Raw genomic sequence first — 19,395 nt, 5'->3', positions numbered from 1 at the left:
CATCAGCATGGTAATAGGGGTCGACTATGTCCCCCCAATATTTATATGTTGAAATCCTAACCCCCAATGATGATGATATTGGGGGGGGGGGTCTGAGAGGCGCTTAAGTCCTTAGGGTGGAGTCCGCATGAATAGGATTAGTGCTCTTAAGAGAGGCGCCAGAGAGCTCTCTTATCCTTCCAACACTTGACAACACAGCAAGAAAGGGGTTATCTACGAACCAGATACAGATCTGCCAGTGCTTTGATCTTGGACCTCCAGCCTCCAGAACTGTGAGAAATCAATTTCTGTTGTTGATAAAGCCCCCTAGTCTGTGGTAGCCCAACAGACAAAGCCAGGGTCTGATTCAGTGCTCAAAACACTGCCAGCTAGTAGTAGGCATTTTTAAAGGTTCAGTAATGCAAAAATAAAAGTACATAACCCCAAATATAATGTGTTGAAATCATTTTTGGTGTGTCATAGTAGCATCTTTAAAGTTTGCAAATTATAGAATATTCCACTGGTATAATGAATGTCTTCGTATAAGCTATGCTAACTGATTTTTTGCGTTATGATCTAGGGTAATTTAAGTGCAGTCATGGCTTTCCATATCCTACCTTCTGCCTGCAACCGTAAACTCCAATAAGTAGCAATGTTCTTTTTGTTTTTTGGGCCTCCGTGCCCTATTGCCTCTGTTCTCATAGCTGAGGAAAACGACCAAAAGACCTACAGGTGGAGAGAGTCATAGAAAGCATCTGGATAGCCCCCCCCACAAGGATCTACACCAAATGAGAGTTCGTTCAGCTATCTTGTTTTAATATCATGTTGCAAATAGCTTCTTTAACCCAGACATACAATCTGTACTTTAAAAAGGTAAAGATTATTTCTTAAAACTAAATGTAAACAGATTAAATGATAAAAATAGATTCTATGCTACTGATTAATCTTTACAGTATTTATTTGCTGCATATCTTTGCAATAAACACATCACCGATTTCCTATTTATCTCTCTCCCCATAATGCCAGGTACACGGAAGTCACTCAAAAGGAGACATATTAAAATGAATAACGAAGGACACAATGCATGGCTTCAAAGCTGTTTACTATTTGGTCAAACAAGAATTTTTTAAATTGTCGGTCGTCAAGGGAAATCTGCATTAGCAGACATGGTAAATGTTGACCTCATCTGCAGTATTGCTGTGTGGTCTGTGGGAAAATGTGATTCCTGAGATCACTGTTGGCTTTTGCCCATCACTTTCCTCCTGTCAGTCATCTCTCCTAAAGTGACGTAAGGGTGTGAACTGGGGTTAGGGTGCTCAATTGCACACCAGCTTTCTATAGCTGCTAAGGGGGCAGACAGGCCCGAACACCTGAAAGAGGCACAGGAATAACCACGGTGTGTGGAAGTTTTCTTCAAGGTATGCCATATAGAAGAAATGTAGACTGAACACAGAAGAAGTCTTTTCTGATCTCCCTCAATCACCCATAAGGAACATGTTTTCTAGTTAACCTGTCCTTGACATGCAGCAATCCATCTGTTAATTTGCATTTATTTAAAATATCCTCTGCTAAATAATTCTGTTTATTTTTAAAAGTAAATTGCTTAAAATTACATTCAATTTCTTTCCATACACCAGCATAGTCTTTCCCATCACAATGCAAACACGTGGGATCCTGAAGCCGAGTGGCCACAGCCTCACACTTTCTGCTGTGGACTGTGGTGCGATTACAGCCCAAGTCATTACAAAAGCAATTCTGGGTTTGTGTGGGACCCGGCAGGGCTTTCACTCAGAGGTAAGGAGTGAGATGAAGTCTGAACTTAGTAGGGCTAACAAAACTTTACTGGTTTCATAATTCACATTTTTTAGGATGGTCTTTAAAACAATGCTACAAGTCCCTGACCGGTATATAAACCAGAAGAAAAGCTGTGAGCCATCTTTCCTTCCCGGGCTGATTAAGGCCTCGGATCATCTCTGTCTGAGTTGTATACATGTCGATCCTCTTCCACGTTTGGACGTACTCGCTCATGAAAGCACTGGAACAAATTACCTGAAAGAAAACCCCTCTGAAACCGCCTGGGCTTTTGAGCCTGCACATACCTTTAGAGGCTTACACAAGCTAGTTTGTATTTTCCTCCGGGCCTGGGGGTCTAAATGATTGTAGAATGCATGAAACAGGAAGAAGTGGGTATTGACCAAAGATCTCCTATACCAGCCTTTTCGGATGGGAACTGAAAACCCTTTGAAGCATTTTTCACAACAAATGATGGCCTATTTAACAGATCTGAAACCAATAATCAGTTCTCTTGACCTACAGTTGAACACAAAATTATCTTTTAACTAAATAGGATCAGCTTAAAAATCCCTTTGGAGATGTTTTTATTTATTAAATGCCTTCATTAACAACACCATCTTTCATTTCCCGTTACTCCAGCTCGATTTCTCCTGCATACAAAGTAATGAGCAGAATGGCTGTGAATCCAGTTAACATCCCAGCATTCTGAATCATGAAATAAGTAAAATCGGTTTTTCTTCCAGTTATCTTTTCTCTCAGCATATCGTTCATCTCTGGAAACTGAGAGAGAGAGAGAGAGAGAGAGAGAGAGAGAGAGAGGCATTGTTAGATAACTGTTGCCATCTGGTGGTGACACGTAGAACAGCCGCCTAGAGATTTCTGTGGGTGCAGGGGTTAGGATTTAATTCGGATGTTTAAATGTTGTAGTACAGATAGCATAAAAGGGATATCTAGCCCTATCAGACACCAACAGGAATAAAAGCATGGAAATAGTGTTTCCCAAATGAGGGAATCAGTGGGATGGGATTTACCTCATTTTATGGCTCCTATCTGTCTCTTTCTTTGTCTGTGTGTGTGTGTGTGTCTCCCCCTTACTCTCTATGCTCCATCCTGAAAGACTTCAAATGCATATACTCTCTCTCCCCTATCAAGATCTTCACACCCACCCAAACTGCTATCTGAACTCTTCCCCCTCCAATTTTTCAATGAGCTATACCCTTGAGGTTTCAGCTTAAATCCCACTTTCTAGCAAGTCTTCCCTTAGCCCCTCCTACCTGACGTTAGGTTCCCCTAACATCATCTCTCACCACATACATTGCTTTTCCTCTTAGCTCACAGATTTTTCTTACTCGTAATCATTTAGTCACGGTGTGTGATTTTGTTCATTGAATTTCCGGTTTCCTCTCTTTAAAGACCGAATGCCCCACAGATTCAGGGACTGTGCCTCTCTGCTCACTCCAGTGTCCCCAGTGCTTTACAAATTCCAGGCCAGGCACAGAAATAGCAAGCAATAGTGGCTGATTAAGTCAATTTTTAGAAATCACTATTCATTTAATTCCTGTTCTCTTCAATTTGTTTCCTTCTGCTTGCTCTACCCCTCACAAAATCATAAGGTTTTTAAATAAATCATGTGCTGTTCTAGGATTGAAGGCTATAGCAATCTCATTACGGTGAAAGCAATTAAAACTCCAAGTTCTGTACTTAAAATCTACCCTCACTCAGCAAATAAATTGCACTGAAAAGGCTCCAGAAGATCTGTATGTGCTAGGTCTTTAAATCATATTCCAAAATCATTTGCTATATATACAATGGCACATTGTACCAAAGCATCCAAGAGGGCTCCAGAATCCAATCAGTCCATGTGCCTGATTTAAGAAAGTTGTTACCAGGATAAAGTGAGTGAAAGTTGTGAAACTATTCTGAAAAAAGCAAAACTGCTATAAGAACATACGGCATCATTTGTTAGTATTATTTCCTTAAACTGAACAATTCTAATAGATTCTGTTCTTTAACAGAGAAAGAAGTGATGCCCTAGCATAGATACAGTATGAGACATTAATTCTGTGAAGAAAAATACAAATGCAGTGACAGTTCCGAGAGATGAAATGCTTGCTCTGATTAAGAGCCTGCAGAGAGCAAGGAACAGAGCTAGACAGTTATCATTTGGAGCTAAGGATGCAGATGAAGGAAGCTAACTTATTAAATTATGTATGCAATGCATATTTAGTTCCAAATGCAAAGGAAATGTTCCTTGATTTGCATATATGGAGCACATTTTCATTTTCTAGAAAGCTGTCTATGATTCATTTGAAAATGCACGAGACACAGGACCATTGATATTCTCTCTCTTAAACACACACACACACACACACACATACATAAATAAAGACGTGGACACAGCACAGACATAAACAGATACAGATATGTACTGACCCAAGTCAATGTTGTCCAATTTCAGTTTCCCAGCTTTAGTTCAACCCAAAAGGCTCCCACTGTACAGAACTTTGAAATAACAAAATGCTGTTTGCTCTAACAAGTTATTCCCTTCCAAATGTGACATCCTCATAAAAGAGGGGGGAGAGGTCCCGTGGGGACAGACTATAATAGAGTACAAGGTTTGCCTCCCACAAGGCAAAAAACCTGGGAAAATATCTCTACTTCAGCAGAAGTAAATCATTTCTTTTTCTATCAATAAGACCATAGATCAAAAGATTAGTGAGAATCACTTTCAAATTACTACTAATACCAGAAGAGTTATCTGTTGAACCAGGAATGTTTTTAAATTACAACAGAATTTCCACACTGTGGAAAGCGGAAGGTTATCCTCGTCACTCATAACCCAGAAGTTTAATTCTAAATTTTAAATTAAAATTTTAAAATTTCTTACCATATCCGCCAGAGAGATATAGAGGAACATGCCTCCAGCAAGGGCAAATATAATATTTGGAGCAAAATTGTTGCCCACCAAAATGCCAAAAGCTAGCCCAACATAGCAGGAACATGCCGACAGGAAATTGAATAACAGGGCTTGCCGAGTGCTCATTCCTGCACTGAGTAGGATCACAAAGTCCCCTAGAAAAAGAAGAAAATATCAAGTGAATAGTTTGGGCTATTTTTGGATGAGAAAAGATAAGCATCAACGTCCAACCAGGGCTCCTTCATTTTGATGCATCAGTGGGATGTTTAAGAGTATGTCGCCTAAAATGTCTCACGCCATCGAAACCAGGAAGTGAACGACATTCACAGTATGAACACAGCCTCTTACCTAACTCATGAGGAAACTCTTCACACAGAATTGCTATAGAAGTACTGAGTCCCTGAAGAAGAGACAAGGTGCAGGAAGCCCCAATCGCCAGGCCATCGATGAAGTTGTGGAGGGCATCACTGAGCGTTATCATCCAGGCAATTGTCCCTATTTTTGACAGTTTGGGTCCCTTCAAACAGGTACACGAACTTGACTCTGCTTTGCTATCCTGTAAAATAACAGAAAATCAACCAACAAAATAACCAACATTTTTTTTTCTTAGAGAGAAACTGAGAAAGAGTGTGTTCACAGAAGCTGGGGGAAGGGGCAGAGAGAGAATCCCAAGCAGGCTCCAGGCCCCAGACTGACGTGGGGGCTCGATCTCACTACCAGGAAATCACTACCTGAGCAGAAATCAAGAGTCCCATGCCCAACCCACTGAGCCACCCAGGCGCCCCAATAACCAACATGTCTTGAAAGTCGAAGAGATACACAGAAGTAGGAGCTGTGTTATGTATTAAGACAAATGGTTCCAACAGAGAGTCTTTCAAGAACTCCTAATCATTTATAACAACAAGAAAACAACAAAAAAAAAATTATGGTAGGGAGAAAGGAAATGAATAGGTCGGCAGGCCTTGAACAAGCCACTTAAAAGACATCATACTCTGGTTTCCCCTTAAAAAAATCCTTTTGATTTGTATGAACAGTTCCTACCATTGCCTATTGCCTTCCTAAAATGTAACAGATACTAACCTAAGAATCTGATTCATTTGCATACTTTAAAATAAAGGAAGTTTTCCAAGGGCTAAATTTAAAGTCTTCTTCCATGTTACAATGTATATGTGAAATCCACATTTAAAGCACAATGACATCAAAGAACATTTATTTTAATCCCTCCTGTGTTATCTGAGCAGCTTATCTGAGCCTCAGTTTCTTCCATTGTGAAATGAAGATAATGTACTAAATGATTCTTTTATTTTTCAATGACTTACTAAGTTTCCATTGTGTTCCAAAGTAGTGTGTCGGTGATTAAGCTGTCACAACGTGTTCCCTATCAGCTCTAAATTTCAATGATTCTCTTAACACATTTCATGAAATGTGATTGGAACAGGCTGGCCTTTGCACTAACACCTCTTTCCATTTTGGAACAATAATAAAAACAGAAACTCCTACCACAAACCCTTTGTAAGAATTTAGATTTCCATAAAATTTACAAAATTGTATAAAATCAAATACCAAATGTCAACTAAAGCATTTTTCAGAAACTGTAAAAAAAGATAATAAAATGCAAATTTATTTTTAAGTAGGGAAGCAATTTGCAATTAACTGAAGAACATTTTATTCCTAATTCTCCTCCCCTCAACTCTACCTCAACAGCTAATCAACATACTTATTGAGCCTCTGCAATTTGTAAAACAGTGTGCTGGGTGCTATGGGGAGTGCAGAGAAGTGGAAAATATAACTTCTGTCTTCAAGAAGTGTATTTATATTGGAGAAACAAGATGTAAAGAATATGACTGACTCTTTAAAAAATGTTCAGTAGACATCCGGCTGAGAAGGGCTGCCTTCCAAGCCATCATCTGAGTGGTTGTAGATTTATTCCAATGTTGTTTCCTTGCTCAAAACACTTTGGGGACTGTTCTTTCAGAATTGACTGAGCAATTCTGAAATTTGCCACTAGTGGCAAATTAGTGGCAAATCTTCATCTTTGGGGAAGTTCTTCTGTGGAGACATAGCCAAAAGTCCTTTGGAGTCATTAAATTCTTAAATTATCATGGAAGAGGGGGGTTGTTACTTGTCGTAGCAGTGGTTGTAGTAGTAGCAGGAACCGTAATAGTAACAGGAAGAGACACCGCAAAGTCACAGAGCATTTGTCATGCGCCAGGCACCGCTCTAAGTACCTGAGATATTTAATTCCTTTAGACAATTCTGTGAATTAAGGTCTACTATATCATCATTCTAGAGTTGAAGAAACTAAAACACAGAAATGTTCGTGAACTTATCGAAGGACGCAAAAGAAAAAAGTGGACTCTTTTTAGTAACTGTTTTACGACTCCAAATTTATGGGAATGGGAGGACACTTCTTGTTCGAAATAGGCTCTGAAGGCAATTCATAAGAATACGCACTTCTCTTAAAAAACTCTTCTAAACAGTTGAAGCCATGTTGGGAGAAGTGTTCAATCTTCTTTCATTTTAAAGGTAAATCTCAGCAGCACAAAAAGAAGTCCATCTGGTCTTCAAATGTGGTCTTTTTCTTTACAGTGTTAAAAGGTAAACTGAGGTAAAAAGATAAACTGAGGTAAATTTAAAACTTTAAGAGTTTATTTGAAAAAAACTGATTCAAATTAGGCAGCGTCGAACCGGATCTGGTTAGGAGCATTCCTTTGACAGAAGCTCAGGGAGAGAATTTTACGAAGAACAGGCAGAAGCAAAGCAAGAAAATTATTGATTAACTATCACTTAAAGCACAGTTGGCTTTTTGTGACCTATTGTCTTTAGGTTTTGATTTCATAACCTTGAGGTATTTATAGGCTTAGATTTGGGTTTGTTTACATAGGCTGCCAAGGCATTAGAGCCACCCCAGTTTAATGGCCTACCTATTTAATTAATTTAACAATTGATACATCGTAAATGGACAAGATAATAAACAATCACATGATTTAGTACAGGTCATCTGGGTGATTCGGGTAAGAAATGCCCCAGAGCAGGAAGCAATAACTGCCAAAGAAGAAACAAAAGTGGTCATGAGAAAAGCCATAGAGGAAGAGACCTTGGTTTTGCAACAGACACTTAATAAGACCAGTTGTTTTCATCTTCCAACTTGGTTTACATAATCAAATATTTATAATGTCTTTATTTACTTTTGAGGATTTAGGGAAAAGATTAAAAGACCAAATCCTGACTACCTGATATTATGTACAGAGTCTGTATACAAACTCCTTTAATTCTGAAAAAGAAATTAAATTAATATATCAGGCATGATTCTCTTACCTCTAAGTACAGATATTATTGACTATATTTCTTATGCTCTATAAGCTTTTGTGTCAAATGACACTGTTGGGTAGGTTAATGGCCATACATTTTTAATATTTTTGGAAGAAACGTAAGTAGGCAAACATTCGCAAAGAGCTTGCTTTTAATTCACCTGACACTAAGCCACTGAGCAAAGAAAACACTAAATTTAAGTCCCTCTAGTTAAGTTAGTGAGTATTCTTGTCTCTCCTTTTCTTTGTGTTTGCTGTTGTTGTCATTGTTTGCTTGCTTGCTTGCTTCTGTGACTTATATAGTACATTTGAGGGGTTTTATTTAGGCTATTTTTTTTTCTTTAGGGTATTTCTAACCTCAGCCGTGATGAGGCAATTCAGTCTAGTGAAAAAACCTAGGTCTGAACCCTAGGAGAACCGAATTCTACCTTGGCTCTGACAGGAATTTCTCTGTAATCATCAGCAAGGCTCTTAACATCTCTCATCTTAGTTATTAATGGAAATAAAAGTCAAAGTGAAGTGAAGACTACTGAGAATGGGGGAGGGGAAGAATGCACGAACCAAAGTTATAAGAGTAGAAGGGAAGAAGCAAAAAGGAAAAGGAAAACAAAATAATAAGAAATCAAAACGAAGAAATCAAGTAGACTTCTTGCAGAGTCATTATGTTTAAGCAAAGAGGAGGAAGATCAAAAAGAGGAGGAGGGCATAAGGGGCAGAGGGGAAGAACGTAAGGAGAAGGACATGTGCTGTGCGGTGGGGAAGAGAAGGAAGAGACATAGAAAGAAGAGGAAGCTATGAAGGATGGAGAAAAAGAGTAAAAAGGAGGAAGTGGAGGAGAACAAAGAGGAGGAGGAAGAAAGTGAGGAAAGAAAAAAGGACTTAGCTACCCTTTAGTAGGACATGAATCATATAGATATGTCTTACCTGTGCAGTGCGATTTTATACAGAGTCAGAGAGACACTGAATGTCTATATATTTCCACATATAAAGATGTCCAAAACATAGTGTTGAGATAAAATGTGTGTGTGTGTGTGTGTGTGTGTGTGTGTGTATCAGCATGGACAATCTTTTGTTAAAATAAATATTATTATAATTACATGATGGTCTAAGTGCAAATATATTTGGAACGATATTTACAAAATTGGTAATCACAGTTCTCCTTGGGAGACAGTATTGTGGATAATCCCTGAGGGCTTTTTTTCTTTTTCTCTCTCATGGATTTTTTTCTGGATTTTTTTTTTCATTTATTATATATCATTTTAATACTCAAGAAAACAAAACATTCAAGACATGGTATGAGAAATAGCAAGAGGGAAAAGTGAACTTGTCATGATTCAGGAGTTATCACCAGCAAACAAGGTAAAGCTGGAGAATCAGGCTGCCTGCCAGACTGTCTGCATTGAAAACAGCATGTATTGACCTACTAAAATGAAACTTTGTTTGTTGGGTTAATGGTTGTAAAGACCAGCGTGAGCACACCCAGATCTCATTGTGCATTTGAGAAGGCAAAATGAACCATGATTAATGAAACTGTTCTTATGGCTTATTGTCTATTTGCCTATATTGATAAGAAGGTAAAAGTGAACAGCCATTGCAGGTAAAAGTTAAATTCCCAATTCTAAATCCCATGCTAAAAGAATTTTACAGAGGAAGAGCTCTGATAAAAATAAAACCAAACCAAAAAGGAAAGGAGCAACCCACCAAAAACCATAAAGAAGATGGTAAAAGGAAGTATAAATGACAACAAAAGATGAAACATTATATGCAAAAAAATATATAAATTCAATGCCCATGAAAGAGAAATTAATGTAATATAAATAAAAATAATAAAATGATATTTTAAGAGGCAGCACATAAGGGAGGGTGAGATTTAAGGAGAGGAGCACTGAGTGCAAGTTAGCTTAACGATTAAAGGATATATGCCTTGGCATCAAATAGGCGTGAGTTTGAGTAATGGCTCCTTAATTGCTTTTTGTGCTGTAGAAAGTTACTTGGGTCCTAGCTAACCCAATAAGACAGGAAAAGGAAATAAAAGGCAAAAAAATTTGGAAGAAAGAAATAAAACTGTCTTTGTTGGCAAACGACATACCTAAATGCAAATGCAAAACTAAAAACTTGAAAATAACATAGGAGAAAACCTAGATAACCTTGATTAGGGCAATGAATTTTTAGATACACCAAAAGCACAACATATGAAGGAAATAATTGACAACCGTTCATTAAAATTAAAAACTTCTGTCTGACAATGTCAACAGAATGGAAAGACAAGCCACAGACTGAGAGAAAATACTTGCAAAAGATACATCTGATAGAGAACTATAAAAATATACAAAGAACTCTTAAAACAAAACAATAAGAAAACAACCTGATTTAAAAATAGGCCAAAGACCTTAACAGACACCTTACCAAAGGAACTACAGATAGCAAATAAGCATATGAAAAGATGCTCCATATCATACATCATAGGGAAATGAAAATTAAAACACAAATGAGATACCACTGTACACCTAATAGGATCACAAAAATTGGGAACTCTGACAACACCACATACTAGCAAGGACGTGGAGCAACAGGAACTCTCATCCATTACTGATGAGAATGCAGAATGGTACAGCCACTTTGGAAGACAGTTTGGCAGTTTCTTATAAAACTGAACACACTCTTGCCGTGTGATCCAACAATCATGTTCCTTGGTATTTCTCAAAGAAGTTGAAAACTTATGTCTACAAAAAAATCTTGCACACAGATACTTACAGCAGCATTATCCCTAATTGCCAAAATTTGGAAGCAACTAAAATGTCCTTCAGTACGTGAATGAATAAATAACTGTAGGACATGTTATATTAACACCCCCCAAAAAATGAAGTATTAAGTTGTGAAAAGATATGAGGACTCTTAAATGCATATTACTCAGTGAAAGAAGATAATCTGAAAAGGCTGTACGATTTCAACTCTATTACAGTGTGGAAAAGGCAAAACTATGGAGACAGGTAAAGTATCAATGGTTGCCAGGGATTGGGGGAAGAGGGATGGATAGGCAGAGCACAGAATTTTTAGGGCAGTGAAAATACTCTATACGATACTACACTGATGCATACATGTCATCACACATTTGTCCAAACCCATGGAATGTACACCACCAAGAGTCAACTACGAACTATGGACTGTGGGTGATTATGATGTGTCCATGTAGGTTCATCAGCTGTAACAAACGTCCTGACTTGGTGGGGGATGCTGGTAACAGGGCAGGCTATGCGTGTGTGGGGGCAGACGCTCTATGGAAAATCTCTAAACTTTCTTCTCAATTTGCTGTGAACCTAAAACTGCTCTTAAAAAAATAATAATAAAGTCCTTTAAAAAAAATCACTTTGAATCTGCCTTCAAATTCCTTACCTGTAGAATGGAAAAAATAATATTACTGATGTCACAGGATTGCTGTGATGGTGAAATGAGATGTGTAAAAGCCGCTAAATACTCCTTGAATGCTTATGATCATTTCCCATAGATCACGCTCCCTAACACAGTACAGATGAACACAGAATTATTACAAGAAAACAAGAACTGCCTACAAGTGTGCAAGACAAGAGATTTCTCACATATGATCCTTTAATATATTTAGGAATACACTGATCAAGATTATTGAAGAAAAAAGGGAGAAAAATTAAATCTACCAAAAAAAAAAAAGAGCTTTAGAAAAGGGAGGGGGTTCAAAGACTCGTTAACCAGGAAAAAGGAAAACTTTTAACAAAGATGCTTGAGCTTGAGCATAAATATATTCTTGAAGAAAACTACTGAACTTTCAACTACGGAGTCCAAGGTGTAGGAAGGGGCCAGGAGGTTAATTAGTAGAACCCACCATGAAAAGTATGAAATCTGACTTGGTAAGTTTACATGAGTCAGATAGTCGACTGGCTATAGGAGAAAAGGAATCTCAAAGATGTAAAGTAATACCTTGCACACTCAGTACTTCACAGTTTACAAGGTGCTTCCGTATGCTAGGTTCTTCATTTTCTTTTGACCTTTACAACATCCTCATGAGTGCAACAGAAGAGATACTGGCATCTTTACTTTAAAGATGATGGAAATGACAATCCAGGAATACAAATGACTTGCTCAAAGTCATATGGGAGCTGTTGGGATTAGGCTGTTCAATTATTTACTAAGCACCTATTTCACAGCAGGCAGGAGCTGTGCTAAGAACTGAGGACAGACACATAAATCAGAGGATCTCCATCAGGCTGGAATTCATAATCCAGAAGGAACAGCCACGATTCAAACTCCAGGCCTGTGATAAATAGCTCTTATCTGCCCTTCCAGAATAACCATCTACCCCCTCACCCTGCTCTGTCCTGAATGAGCCACCTCGATAGGCTTTTTGTCCTATACTCTCATTTGAGATTAACCACTGGGGAGCTCTAGAGGGAGTTCAGGAGAGAAAGGAGGGACAAGTCAGGATATTGATTCCTCTGATACCCATTTGTGTGGTCATCTAAGGCTATCCGTGACCCTCAGATGAAGGCCACAGCTCTTCTCAAGACAACTCTTTGCAGATTCTAGTAACTGCTGTCTCCCCTCCACGCTGTTCAGTCTAGGCATGATAAAAATTTTGCAATTACCAGTCCCTGTGGTCCTCTTACACCCCATTCACACCTTATACATATATCTTCCTGATGTTATTCTAATTTGAGCATTCCATCTGTTTCCTATTGGAATCCTAAATGATACAATCATTAGTGTTGGAAGTGGCCATAACAGGCCTCCCAAATGGGTTTTAATTGGGTTTTTCATATATATGAAGTATGGGGACATAGCACATTGTAAGTGGGCTGCATTTTTCAGTGATGCCTAGAAGAGAAAAGGGCTCTGCAAGGTCTGGGCTAGCCTTCCTGTCATTTGGTTCTTATGACCCAGCAGACCCAATGAAATTAGAAGAGTCTATGGCAGACAGAGATACTGAAAGGAGCCTTGGCAAGCCCTGACCAGAGAATCACAGTGCAAACCCCTGAGATGTTAGAGTAAAGCCATGTCCTCTTTTGCCACTAACTATTATTCCCTTTTTCAAGGCATCCCCCTTGCTTGTTCCTGGATCCTTACAGAGACTTATCTCGTGCCCATGGGACAGCAAGTGGCTGTGAGATCATCTGCAACATGAACTGGATGTTACCTGGGCCATCAAGTCATAAAATCAGCTGTTCACACCAGCATTCCATTATTAAACTGTGTATGTAAGAACAGGCCCACACCAGCCTTAGAAGACACAACGAACTGCAATGGCAGGTGATTCAGACCTCCACAGCATCTGAGCCTAATGCTTCATTTCTTTTCCCTCAACAACAGTAAGGCTTCATGGTCAGTTCCCTAAAGCCAGTTAACTGTGGAGACATCTGTAGGTGTGCCAGCACCAGACAGCTATATGATTTTACTCACAATGACCTTAAAATACAGTGATAAAGGAAAATTCTCCACATTGGCAGAACTTTAAGGTATAGTGTTAAACTTCATGTAAAAGAAATGACTGAGATATAGATCTGTACTAACTGGTGGGTGGGTGCTAGAAGGTTGGCTAGATGGTCAGAAACTTCCAAAAGCCAAAATTGGATACTGGTGGCAAAGAGATCTGGACAGAAATATACAGATGGACCTCTTATAAAAGGCACAGAGTGTGAAGATACTTCTATCCTGTAAAATCTCATAAGAGACTATCACAGAGGGTAGTCTCAATAATAAAGTGAACAAGAAGATCTAATTGACCCCCTTGTTTATGGGGTCAGAATAGTGGGGATAGTGACTAGTCACAGCTCAGCATTATCTCCTTCTAGCCAGGGTTGATCTGGCTTGCATTGAAGAAGGTCCAACCTGTTAAAAACCAGGATTGATGCTGAGCCCCCAAAAAGGCATCATCACCCAATGGGATGGGAAGGCCCAGCTGGCTATACTCAGAGGCAGGATGATTACATTGATGATCCCTCCCATTATAAGGGGGTACTCCTTGGACTCACGAAGATAGACATATGTTATACGCCTTCCCTGCTTTCAGTGTTTCTGCTAGCATCATCATGCATGGATTTATAGTGTGCCTGATATATAGCCGAGATAACCTATATAAATTATCTCCAAACCATTTTGCAGCAAAGCAAGTGAGACAATCAGCTCAATCCTTAGAATTCACATGTCATATCACTTTCCCCTTCATAGAAGAAACTAGCCTGATAGAATTATGGAATGCCCTAGTGAAGGCTCAGCTAAGGTGTAAGCCAAGAGATAAAATCCTGAGAGATTGGAGCTCTGCCCATAGGATGTAGGTATGTGCCTTACACCAGCACAACGCACCTGAAGCATTCTTGCTTTCTGTCCCCAATACCTTAGACTTGGTGAGTTTGAAGGTCCTAATGTCCAAGGGAATAACTCATCCACCAGAAAACATGGTCATTTTCTGATTCATTCGAAGTGGAGATTAATCCCAGGAAATTTAAGGTTCTTTATATCCATAAACCATAGGTAAATGAGGAAGTCACTATATTGCCTAGGATAATGGCACCCAATGATCAGGAAAACCTGAGTTGCTGCCACAAAATAAAGATAAGAAAAATGTCTGGAACTCAGGAAATTTAGTGGGGCACTTCTTAATACTCCCCTTCCAATGATCCTTGCCAAGGAAGAAGAGCAACAAGCCAGTGAAGTCCAGACCACCAAGGACTCAGATCTGGCAGGAAGGAAGGTCTGGGTCACCACAATTGGAAAAGGGCTTTACCAGTCAAGGTGATATCAGACAGTAAGGTAAGTACAGAAGGTTTAGTGGAAGGAGGCAGCTATAATTACTGGCTTAGGCCTTATAACCATCTACGGAAGCTAGGATCAGCTATAATTTAAATTTATATTCTTTATTGCATCTCTTCTCCCTATCTCCATCCCCTGGTATTTTATATGAAGAATACTGGTGGCAGCCAACATTTTAGTTCTAGATTGCATATTACTGAACTACTACCACACGGAGATGACACACCACACAGTAGTTGATGGGGATTTATGCAGTCTCTGTGCTGAGGACATACATCTTTCACCCAGGTGAAGGGCAAGAGTGGAGGCTGACAGAAAAAAGGGCTGGAGTATACCAGATATCTTTCATTTCCCCTTCCAGATCCAGTTTCCACCCTTCTTTTTCCAGTTTTCTGCTCTATGAGACCAGTATCAACTGCGTCAAAGGGCTCCCATGCTCCTGGCTTCTAGTTGGTTCCAAACAAAGAGCTCTAATATAAAATTGGAGGGAAAGAAGAGAGGGAGACCAAGGTACTTATTCTCTGGGCTCCTTATTTGAGGGATAACTTGAGCTGGCTATAATTAGAGATCAGTGTTCCCCGTACAGTGCTTTTCTATACAAGACTACCTCCTAGGTTCTAGTAACTTCTTCCTTCCCTTTTCCCTTTGATTATTCATAGTTTGATAAGTTTACTCATAGCTCCACTATTCCAAGTCCCAGTTTTACAGCATTCTCCCTTGTTGTTCACCTACACCTGGCTCAGAGTTTTGTAAATGGTCCCTTTCCTATTTATTATTTATCCTTATTTGAATGTGCCACCTCTTTCTGGAAAGAACATGACTGATTTAAAGTCTAATGCTGTTTCCATACAAAATGCTCACAGACTCTACATATACCATCAAATATATTTTAATGGGGAAAATTACAAAAAGGATTAAATAGATATAAAGATATCATAAAGAGTTAAAGGTGCCATACAAATGTAAAATTTTAGGGGTGCTGGGTGGCTCAGGCAGTTAAGTGTCAGACTCTTGATTTCATCTCAGGTCATGATCTCAGGGTTGTTAGAATGAGCCCCATACTGGGGTGGAGTCTGCTTAAGATTCCCTCTCTGTCTCCCTTTCCCTCTGCCTCCCTCTCTCTCTCGCCCTCTCTAAAAATAAAACATAAAAATAAATTTAAAAAATAACAAATGTAAAATTTTCGTGGGCTTTGTTTTATGAGTGTATTTTCTAGTAATCTTTATATTCTTTATAGCTGGTGTTTCCTTTGTCCTTCCTCTGGCCCCAAAAAGTCAGTCTCAGATCACTATAACCGAAATGAAACTTCATACAAGAAAGAAGAAATCAATTTTATCTTTAATGTATGCAACCAAACAGTATTCAAATGTGCTTAGTCTCTAGTCATTTGGTTTTAGGAAAAGCTCATAACTATTTCCAAAACTCCCCTTGCTAATGAAAATAACCATTAACAGGAAAATAACAATTTCCAGAAACCTTGAAAATTGTTTCCTTTCCCTCCATCCCTTCAGTGGAATGTGAGTAAAGTTGTTTTGGTCCTTAGGAGTTGAAATTATTGCCTTTCATTTTCAGTCTGGGACCATATCATTTTACTGTCTTGAAAAAAATTACTTAGGAGAAATCTGACAGGTTTTCAAGAAATATGCTACTATTTCACCAATGGAGTTTAAAGTATACACTAATTAAGTATTTGAGTTATCCTAATGGACCATTTACACCACTCTAAAAGGTTGCCTACCACTACTACAGATGGGAATAGCATTAATGCTCTTGATACGTTCGGGAAGCAGGATATCATTTCTTATAAAAAGCCTTTATAATGTGCGTCCCAGCCCACACAACTCTCGTTGTTACTGAGAAGTCTTAAAGGGAGTCAGGAGGCACCAGAAAAATGGTTAAGTTTTAACGTAAGCTGGAGAATGTTGCTACGCTCTTGAAAAGTAGTGTTCCCCAAATCCAGGAATATCTACATCGCTCAGCATCAGAGCTTCCAGAATTGTTCAGACAAGGAAAGAGGGGTAGGATGGGATATGGTAGAGGAACCAGCCCCATGTGGGAGCTGCTCTGTCGTGTAATTACCATTTGACACGAATTATGTCTAAAGAATTGAAATGTAGAAGATCCCACCCAGTGTAATACACACTCCTTCAAAAGATGAAGGAGTTTTCCTTGATGGGCAGAGAAGATCTAGAAATGCAAGCCCCTGAGCAGGAAGGTTCTTAGTCTTCAAGTGTTTGAGTTTCTTCCAAATTTTTCCGTGCAGTTGAGTTCCAATTTCAAAGCGTTGTGGTCTGAGAATATGCAGGGAATAATTTCAGTCTTTTGGTATCAGTTGAGACCTGTTTTGTGTCCCAGAACATGGTCTAGTCTTGAGAATGTTCCATGGGCATTAGAATAGAATGAGTATTCTTTGGTTCTGGGGTGTAGTGTTCTATATATATCTCTGAGGTCCAACTCGTCGAGTATGGCATTCAAAGCCCTTGTTTCTTTGTCGATTTTTTGCATGGGTGTTCTGTCTATTTCTGATAGTGGAATGTTGAGGTCCCTACTATTAACGTATTTTTATCTATATGTCTCTTTATTCTGGTTAAGAGTTGGCTTGTGTATCTTGCTGCTCCCCTGTTGGGGGCATATATATTTATAATTGTCATATCCACTTGTTGGATACATCCTTTAAGAATAATATAGTGCCCTTCTGTGTCTCTAACTATAGTCTTTAGTTTAAAATCCCATCTGTCTGATATGAGAATTGCTACCCCAGCTTTCTATTGAGGTCCACTGGCGTGAAAGATGGTATTCCATCTCTTTACTTTCAGTCTGAATGTATCTTTCGGTTCAAAATGAGTCTCTTGTAGACAGCAAATGGATGGGTCAGAACCTTCCTGCTCAGGAATGATTCGATAAACCAGGAAATCAAAAATCAATTTAAAGAATTTATGGAGACCAACGAGAATGAAAACACAATGGACCAAAACCTATGGGATACTGCAAAGGCAGTCCTAAGGGGGAAATACATAGCCATCCAAGCCTCACTCAAAAGAATAGAAAAATCTAAAATGCAGTTTTTATATTCTCACCTCAAGAAGCTGGAACAGCAACAGAGGGACAGACCTAATCCACGCACGAGGATGCAGTTGACCAAGATTAGAGCAGAAATCAATGAATTAGAAACCAGGAGTACAGTAGAGCAGATCAACAGAACTAGAAGCTGGTTCTTTGAAAGAATCAATAAAATTGACAGACCACTGGCAAAACTTATCCAAAAGAATAAAGAAAGGACCCAAATTAATAAAATTATGAATGAAAAAGGAGAGGTCACAACCAACACCAATGAAATTGGAAGGATTATTAGAAGCTTTTATCAACAGCTTTATGCCAATAAATTAAGCAATCTGGAAGAGATGGAGGCCTTCCTGGAAACCTATAAACTACCAAGACTGAAACAGGAAGAAATTGATTTTTTAAACAGGCCAATTAATTATGAAGAAATTGAGTCAGTGATAAACAACCTTCCAAAAAGCAAAACTCCAGGCCTGGACAGTTTTCCTGGGGAATTCTACCAAACATTCAAAGAAGAAATAATACCTATTCTCCTAAAGCTATTTCAAAAAATGGAAACAGAAGGAAAGCTACCAAACTCATTCTATGAGGCCAGTATTACCTTGATCCCCAAACCAGGCAGAGACCCCATCAAAAAGGAGAATTACAGACAGATTTCCCTAATGAATATGGACGCCAAAATCCTCAACAAGATCCTGGCTAATAGAATCCAACAGTACATTAAAAAGATTATTCATCATGACCAAGTGGGATTCATCTCTGGGACGCAAGGGTGGTACAACATTCGCAAATCGATCAGGGTCTTAGATTTTATCCAGAAAGAAAAATTCAGAAATCATATGATTCTCTCAATAGATGCAGAAAAAGCATTTGACAAAATACAGCATCCTTTCCTGATTAAAACCCTTCAGAGTGTAGGGATAGAGGGTACATTCCTCAATCTCATAAAAACCATCTGTGAAAAGCCTACAGCAAATATCATTCTCAATGGGGAAAAGCTAGAAGCCTTTCCCTTAAGATCAGGAACACGACAAGGATGCCCACTCTCGCCACTATTATTCAACATAGTATAGAAGTCCTTGCAACAACAATCAGACAACAAAAAGGGATAAAAGGTATCCAAATCGGCAAAGAAGAAGTCAAACTGTCTCTCTTTGCAGATAACATGATACTCTATATGGAAAACCCAAAAGAATCCACTCCCAAACTATTAAAAGTTATAGAGCAATTCAGTAATGTGGTGGGATACAAAATCAATGCTCAGAAGTCAGTTGCATTTCTATACACGAATAATGAGACTGAAGAAAAAGAAATTAGGGAATCCATCCCATTTACAATAGCACCAAAAACCATACGTTACCTGGAATTAACCAGAGACGTAAAGGACCTATATTCTAGAAACTATAAATCACTCTTGAAAGACATTGAGGAAGACACAAAAAGATGGAAAAATATTCCATGCTCATGGATCAGAAGAATTAACATAGTTAAAATGTCCATGCTACCCAGAGCAATCTACACTTTCAATGCTATCCCGATCAAAATACAGAGGACGTT

General features: G+C 38.8%; 1 protein-coding gene across 3 annotated transcripts in view; it reads right to left on the bottom strand.

Annotated features, from left to right (window-relative positions):
• Positions 1 to 774: 774 nt before the first annotated feature.
• SLC39A8 (solute carrier family 39 member 8) overlaps positions 775 to 19,395 on the bottom strand; it is a 73,826-nt gene continuing 55,205 nt past the window's right edge. For all 3 annotated transcript variants that reach the window (XM_045792564.2, XM_045792547.2, XM_045792554.2), the window contains exons 7-9: positions 5,039 to 5,246; positions 4,661 to 4,845; positions 775 to 2,553 (exon numbers count right to left, since the gene is read on the bottom strand). In XM_045792564.2, the coding sequence (XP_045648520.1) occupies positions 2,404 to 2,553; positions 4,661 to 4,845; positions 5,039 to 5,246 (543 nt within the window). In that variant the 3' untranslated portion in view covers positions 775 to 2,403. The remainder of the gene's footprint in view (positions 2,554 to 4,660; positions 4,846 to 5,038; positions 5,247 to 19,395) is intronic.

This window comes from Ursus americanus, chromosome 8, assembly GCF_024610735.1.
Source record: "Ursus americanus isolate L20-20 chromosome 8, mUrsAme1.1.p, whole genome shotgun sequence".
In the NCBI taxonomy this organism is placed as follows: domain Eukaryota; kingdom Metazoa; phylum Chordata; class Mammalia; order Carnivora; family Ursidae; genus Ursus; species Ursus americanus.
Note: the sequence above shows the minus strand (reverse complement) of the source record. Positions and strands in the feature narration are given on the sequence as shown.